Raw genomic sequence first — 8,045 nt, 5'->3', positions numbered from 1 at the left:
TTCTTTCGAATTGCGCCGTTTTTTTTGTTTTTTTTTCATTTAATTGTATATATTATTTGTTTTTCTTTTCTTTGGGGCACGACCTTGTCTTTAGGTGTGGTGTTTTTTTACATCGTAATTTTACTTCGCGTCGCAACTTTTTAACAAACTTTATTGGGGAGTAGCCTTTTTATGTCCAATGTAGGTTTTCCTGCCCGGACAATTGCAACAAACATTTGTTTCGATGAATGCTCCGTTGGCAGTGTAAAGCACTTTATGTAATCTACCTTTAGTACATAAACTGACAAACCTGTAGAAGTTTGAGATCGATCGGCCGTCTGGGTAACGATTACAAATTTTGCATTGTATCGATGCCAAAATAAAAATGAATAAAACACTCACTGACCGATTAACTCCAAACGCGAAGTTATATTATTTATTTCTCACCAAATACGACATTTCAGACAGACATTATATTCCAAGGGATGTGTTCAACTATCATCATCATTAGGATTAATAATCATTATATTATTTAATCAGCAATAACACTGATACAAAACAATAGTGCTGGACTAACAGTAAAACGTACCCTGTGCCATGCTTAGCAAGTTTACTGTGCTTACAGACTTTATGAAATATTTTGTGTGGATTATATTCTACTTTTAAAACATCTTTCTATAACCACATGCAATAATAACAAACGGTTTCACACGCTTTCTATAGATCATCTCGCCCGATTCAAGGCAAATTCTCCCTTTAATATACATTATATTATTATTAAGTCTTTGTTTATTAAATACACTCAAACTTTGCAGTTAAAGACTGATTTGTGTTGGAAAGACAGAGCTTTATACATTTTTGGGTTTTTTTTCTACAGAAAAACATTAAGAAATACAAACAAATGTGTATTGGGTGTCCATCAAAATTTACATATCGAAAAGTGGGTTGTTTCTAAACTTTGTTGTTACTAGAAAGATCTAATGATTTCTCTATAGTCATTGCTACAGCAATCAATAACCTATCATTCCCAGTTAATCCATCTATCTGCATGCCAAATGGTACCCCACTCCCCCTGGTAAAACCCCCCGGGATGACAATGGACGGGTTGTCCAAAATACTCGCACAGTCGGCATTTTCGTTTATTCGTGCCGTCTTAACTGCGCTGTTTGATTCCAAGGCGCTAATTAGAGTCATAGGTGGGATCTTGCTGGCGGGCATTAACAAGCAGTCTAACTGATGCCGTTCAAAAAACGCCATCCACTCGCATTTCAGTTTCTCCCTCGCCGCCATAGCAGCGTTCATAAGGTCTTCACCTGGCGGGTTGAACAGCGCCCTCTGGAATGAAGCTCTGACGTCATCCGTGGCTATTTGGTTGATAAGTTCCTCAGCTGTAACTTCATGACCGTTTTTTCTTAGATACTCCCTGAGTCTGGGTATGAGTTCATGGTCCATGCTCGGAATCTTATACTGATCGAACATCTCATCCACGCCAAGAATCCCTCCCTCATCGACAATAACCACCACAAATCCTTTCTGTTTTAAAGTCAATACAAAATTCTCAGCGTATTCCTTCACTTCGGCGTCCAAACCCTTCCAGAAATGCGGTCTGCTTACCCCAATCCTGACGTCACCGGGTAGCAGTTCCTTGTGAGGCTCTTCCCCGGTCATCACGTGATCCAAAATGGCGATGTCCGTGGCACTTGTCACAAGAGGGCCGACTGTGTCCCTCAGATGCGTCGACTTGACACCAAAGTCTGGAGGCCATCGCCCGACGGTAGGGCGCATTCCGAAGACACCGTTGTAAGACGCCGGCCCCCGGACCGATCCGGCCGTGTCCGTACCCAGGGCCACCGGGACGATACCCGCCGCAACGGCCCCACCGCTACCGCCACTGCTGCCTCCACAAGTGTAATCGAAGTTATAGAAGTTATGACTTGACCCTGTGTGTGAGTTTACTGTGAGAGGACCATGAGCTAGTTCGTGCATATTAGTCCGACCGGCGTGGATGGCTCCTGCTTCGAAGAGCCTCCTAGCAACCTCAGCGGTTGTCTTGGGTCTGAGCTGGGCTAAACCTGGGGTACCAGTTCCAGTCGCTTCACCTTCAACATCGATATTATCTTTGATGGCAATAAGGACTCCCTCTACTGCCCGGTTGGTATTGGCCTTGTACCTGACATCTGAGTCCTTGGCTTCTTTCAACATCCTGTCTGTATCCATTGAGACGAAATAGTTGAAGTGTTTTAGTTCCTCGGCCCGCTTGATGGCCCCCCGTGTGTAGGCTTCACATGTTAGAGTACCCTGTTTGAAATGGTCCAGAAGATCTGTCATATTAAGACGATGCATTGTGGCCATCTTGACAAGAGCTTGCACTACAGGGGAGGAAACAAAATAACTATTACTATGAAAGTCTCCTGACGATGCGCAAGCTAGCCTGAGTCTAGAGCAAGCTGGTCGAAACGTTGAGACAAATTAAGAACTCACTCCACGGTAGTGCAGTTAATAACGATCCTCTATAAGTTAAAGTAGTAGGCCCTAGTAAAATTTCACCTTTTCACCCAAGTGATATATAGTCCCAGCCGACCTTCAGCCCAGGTAGTACTTAACAAACTGACTCTACGCTGACACCTCTGAACCCCATAGGCCCACATCACTTCCACTCTTCAGTCTCCTGACAATGACTAGAGCAACCTGAATATGTTAATTTTAATATTTCGTAGACCATAACAAAAACTTCTCCCAAGTCAACAGTATTGGAGCGTGACTGAATTGGACAATTTATACGCCATGCTACTGGGACACTGACATCGTATTCTGATTATGCGTGGTGCATGCACCCCACTAAATAAGCACTCGTAGCATATGGTAGCATACAGTGCAAAATGCTAAAAAATCAAAACGTTCAAGTATCACAGCTTTTTACAGTAAAATGGACAATCATTCGTTGACTCGTGAACTTTGATCCTCTGCTCAATTTGATATGGGGCGTCCCTGGGCCCGTCGAGTATATACCCCTCCAATTTTCCTTCGGTATTCAGTTGTTGTTTGCTCATCCTGAAAATCACGTGGAAATTTTGTTGGTAAATCATGTTATTGTAAAGGAAGAAATTTCATGCTAAGCAAAGTTTTGTGCTTAGCAGCTCTATGAAATTGGGCCCAGGACTTCCTCCATGCAATAACCATTCGTGTATGAATCAAGCCACACTCTCCGTCATCCAGCCAGCATGCACGTAATAGAATAGAAGTACATGTAGATGCTGAACTGTTTAAAACAAAACATCTTCTACTTCTACTCACTACTTAGGTACTATAACATAGACCTTCAGTCAGGATGCTAACCCAGAATTCTCCTCATTCATCATACACACGAGGAGAGGACATTTGATGTATCTCTCGATGACATGTACAGGATTTACTTCCAAAGCTTCGAACTTTATACTGTTTCTGCTGCAGGACATGTACACAACCCGCATTATGCCTACTCATAATAATGGTCGCTTTGTGACCTTTGAATCAGCACTTTATAGCTATGTATATTAGCCTGTCATGCATCACCAGAGCAGCTATATTATTGCTTCGGTCGGTTGGGTGACCTTGACTCACGAACGTACCACGTGCAGTCCAGTTCAATAGCATAACTATTTTCAGCAGGGAATACTTTATCTTTGACCAAAGATTAGGAATTACGCATTGAGTTTTTCTCGTGTGGAATGGAACGCATGTGATAGCATACGTGGATAGCTGTAAATTTGATTTCAGCTGGATGTTTCGCTGCCGGTTTTTTTTTTGTTTTCTTGGTGTTGCACGTGTTTTCCCTCACTTTGTGTACTTATAAAAGCTACTTCGCATAATAGCCTGAATATCTGACGTCACAATTCGAGGCTCGTGAATTAAGCCAGTGATAGTGGACTCGAGCCTACGTCAAGATATCCTGACGGTCAATAACGCCAGCGAGATCTGCCTTTAGCCCAGGGCCCAATTTAATAGAGCTGTTTAAAGGGGGGGTACAGAATTGGTAAGAAAAAACCTCGTAAAAAAATCCTAAGATCACAGATTTACATAATACTTACACGGTCTAATGATAATGATAGTAGAAAACATCCCTTGAAATATTTCCGTCCATAATGCCATATTTGATGAGAAAGAAAGAAAAGTAATTTTCCGATCGGACTTTATCGCTCCGGTAGCGTTTTATTAATTTTTTGAATCAATTTCGTAGATACTGCCCTCACACGACCAATAATAGTTATTTTGTTTTCTCAATTCGGCACGCGTAAATAATTCGCGAACGGTCGGTTACTGGTTCGCAGCAAACGTCGTTCTCAAGGATGATCGATCTCGCCGCGCAAAGCGCACCAAATTAACCCTCCGTGGAGATGAGCCAAGCATATGAGGTTGTAGTGTTATTCACGTCGATGAGTTGGCCACGTTGCTGCTCTAGACACACGCTCGAACACACACACGTAAGCTAAGTCATGCCTGAGACCAGCACTATGGCCAGTTCAAGCCCAATGAAGTGAGTATTTTGTTTAATTTAGAATCCAACAAACTTGTCATATCATCATCTGATCATCCACATCATATCCTCATTTTTTTTTTTTTTTTTTTTTTTTTTTTTCAATAAGAAAATCTTCACCGTCAAATCGGAAAAACGATACCACTAATAATAGTATCGTTGGTCACAGTTTAGCTACGTCAAAAGCACTCTGAAATCTCTGTGAACTCATGATTTTGACAGTTTTACGAAATTATTTCTCTTTCACCTTGTTAAAATTTTAGGGCCTTGAAAAAAAAGCCAGACAAAAACTGAGACTGGCCTCTGTCTCTGTGAATTTGTTCAGTCAGTCACTGAAAATAAGCTATTTTTTTATTCCTACATTTTAGTCCTAGTGGTGGCAGTGCATCTAGATAGGCCTACTCTACCATGCTGTTTCAACACCTGTGGATAAGGAGTTCCATGAACAACAAACCCTTCCCTCTGTTTTAATTAAAATGTAAGTTATCAAATTTGTGTTAGACTTTCCAAGATAAGTAATGTTTGTATCAAAAAAACAAGTTGTGATAAACATTTTCTCTATCAAATGGATGAAACCAGGAATGTTTTTTAATTGGTTATCGAGGGTGGTTCATCAAACACAAGTCAAACTCAAAGGTGTTGATTTATTTTAAAAGGTTATGTGATGGTTGAGGTGAAAGCTCAATCACAAAAGGAAAACAAAAGATAGTTATGTGGCAGAGTAAATGCAGTTTATTTGCAAGGCATCTAACATGACAAGACGAGACTATAAAAAAAGTTTTTTAAAGAAATTTATTGGTGTGGCTTTCTCTTTTTCAGCAACCCTGTGGGAACTACCAACGGTTAAGATGAATTCTTTGAAGACAGTGACTCGATTTCCTCTGGATTGTAAGTTCAGTATGCTTCTCTGTTTTTGCATTGCAAAGATAATAAAATTGACTAATAAATTAATCTTTGCAATTTTTAAAATAGTTTTATTTCTTCCTAAAGTGGCCACCTAAAAACAAAAAATGGCTGACATTTTTCAGTTGAAATTAATCTTGACCTTTTTCTAACAGCCATCCTGCTAGTGCTAGAGTACGTTAAACTTCCTACGAATGCGAAAGCGAAGCGACTATGGCGTGAATTTGACGTCACAACTCCGTTTTCGCTGCGAATATTTGCAAGAGTCGAGCACAGGCCAACTTCCGCGAATATTTGTTGCGAATTTGTGACGTCAACATTCGCTTCGCATTCGCATTCCCAGGAAGTATGGACCGGGCTTTACAATACTTTAGGTAGAACAATGTTTTGTGCACTTTAAACAATTTATGCATGTTGAAAGTAGCTTTTTTAGGTGAAAACAAATAAATAAAAAAGAAAACATACATGTAACTGATTTTTGTTTTGTTTTGCCGCAGTCTTATGATGAAAGATGTCACTACTTAAAGCCTTTTTAGTCAGAGTTTGTTTCAGTAATTCACCTCGAGGTACTCCAATCTGATTAAGCCTTCTTTGTTTTCTTTTTTATTGAAATTGATGTGTAAAAATGCAAGTAAATTTCAGCGTTCAGTTTTATCAGATCAGACAGTAGTTTACTTAGATTTTATGAAATTTTTGGCTCGTATCTGGGCCCAATTTCATGGCTCTGCTTACCGTAACGTAAGCAAAGAGTCAGCGCTTACTTAAGCAGGGAATTCTGCGCGTATGTCAAGCGTATTTAACAGGTTAACAGTGAATTTTTGCATGTGCACGCGTGTACTCGACGTTACTAAAATACTAGTCATTATTCGCTTACACCGCTAGCGCAAAAATTCTGCGCTTGCACAGTAAGTGAAGTAATGGTGATCGCAAGCACAAAATACTGCGGTAAGCAGAGCCATGAAATTAGGCCCCAGTCATGCTTATTTTGTATTGTAAATTTGTTTGAAGAAAATTGAATCATGGTAAGTTTGGTTGGGGAGAAAAGGTTAGTTTTTTCTTTTTTCTAATGTGGCTTGGTTAAAACAACAGTTTAGTAAAATGAAAATTTATCTTATTGTTTCTATTTCCCTCCAATTTCAGGCCTAGCACTCTTGATGACCTACCGTTTTTTCAAGTTAAAGTATTGGGCGATTCCTTCACGAGGTACTTGCCGAGGAACTTAAACAGTGACTGGTTTCTTCCTGATGTTGTAACCCAGCCAGGAGCAACATATTTCTTGCAAAATCGGAAAAATTTTCCTTGAAATGTAGTGTCATAGATATGTAAATACTTCAACAAATAATGACCATAAAAAAGTTACTTGATACTTTGTAGGAAACACTGCAGCTGTTGATAGTTTTGAGAAAAGATTATTTTCGAAATGATATGGTTTGGACAATTGGTCATCAGAAAATATGTGAAGCTGAGAAACAATTTGATTCATGTATGAATCGTTCCGCTGTTGCCAGATATGTGGTTGGTAGCGCTAAACATTGATGAACTCTATGTTTATGTGAACATATTATGGTGATATTTTTTAAAATTTGGTTTGGCTGTCACATAGACAAAAACCAATCTGTGTCCCTTAATGTTATTTGTTATTTATTATAGCAAGGTACATGGACTTAGGTGTCTGATTTTTGTGTTTAAGGTACTATACAGGATTGGTAGAGCTGACAAAATAGTAGTAGTGAATGTGATGGGATCAGCTAATGCCTTTTTTCTTTTTTCTTGAGGTTTTCAGATTCAGTTTTGTCGAACATGACTTAATTTCAGAGGGAAGTTTTTCACAGAAAAGAATGTCTCTGGTATGAATTTCATTGTCAAAACTGAAATAAAGCAACATTTTTGTATCCTTACCGATTCTGTGTAATACAAAAATGTACCTTGAAGGTAAAAAGCAATGTTCATATGATTGCTTTACAGGGTTTTCATTATTAATATTTAACTTATTTTATGCAATACTAAACATTCCAAAATGTCCTAACAGTTGTATTACAAGTTGGATGTGATACTACAAAAAGCAAGAAAATAAGTATCAAGTGGAAAGTATTTTAACTTGGGTAATTAACAGGTCTCCTAATTACTTGGGTGTCCCTGCAATTACTTTTAATTGTACTGCCACAATACTTGTGTGTAAATCTTTTATATAATTGTATTTTTTCTGTTTTATATAATTGTGTGTACATGGAAATGTTGGTAACTGTGTGAGACATTCATGCTGCTGAAAGAAGAAACCGAAAACAAATAAATGTTTCCATAAAACAGGAAAAAGTGTGACAGAGTTTTCATTTTGTTGGTATTAAAAACTATTAATTTGACTACTGAACCCCCACAAGAGGTGCAAATAAATAAATAAATAAATGAATATGTGGGATTGGGCTCGTGACGGTGATGCCTTACAAGAAAATAGTGCATCTGAAATAAGAGTATAAACCAATGAGATTTTTTTAGCATCTGAAAAATGCTTTAAAATTGTTATTTGTTGAGTGAAAAGTTAAAGTGAAAAGTTTGTGAGACCAAATGTAAGAAAAACAAAACTGTTTTCCCAGTAGCTGACTGGCAATGGGGTACAAGTTTTTCTTCACAACGAAACCACGAGACGCTAAAT

The 8,045-nt window shown here is 38.8% G+C and overlaps 1 protein-coding gene and 1 long non-coding RNA gene across 3 annotated transcripts; one reads left to right on the top strand and one right to left on the bottom strand.

Moving 5' to 3' along the window:
* Positions 1-432: 432 nt before the first annotated feature.
* On the bottom strand, positions 433-3,414 carry LOC117299399 (mandelamide hydrolase-like). 2 transcript variants are annotated; one of them, XM_033782941.1, is made up of 2 exons: positions 3,274-3,414; positions 433-2,348 (listed from the first exon to the last, which is right to left on the bottom strand). In XM_033782941.1, coding segments are annotated over exons 1-2 (1,419 nt in total). In that variant the 5' UTR covers positions 3,275-3,414; the 3' UTR covers positions 433-930. The 2 variants fall into 2 exon arrangements, with proteins under 2 accessions (XP_033638832.1, XP_033638831.1); XM_033782940.1 differs by having other exon boundaries at positions 3,316-3,414.
* Positions 3,415-4,196: 782 nt separating this feature from the next.
* LOC117299398 lies at positions 4,197-7,708 on the top strand. The gene is made up of 4 exons (XR_004520066.1): positions 4,197-4,492; positions 4,861-4,970; positions 5,312-5,380; positions 6,536-7,708. It is a non-coding gene; the product is annotated as an uncharacterized LOC117299398 (long non-coding RNA).
* The last annotated feature ends 337 nt before the right edge of the window (positions 7,709-8,045 follow it).

The sequence above is a fragment of the Asterias rubens genome, chromosome 14, assembly GCF_902459465.1.
Source record: "Asterias rubens chromosome 14, eAstRub1.3, whole genome shotgun sequence".
Lineage (NCBI taxonomy): Eukaryota > Metazoa > Echinodermata > Asteroidea > Forcipulatida > Asteriidae > Asterias > Asterias rubens.
Note: the sequence above shows the minus strand (reverse complement) of the source record. Positions and strands in the feature narration are given on the sequence as shown.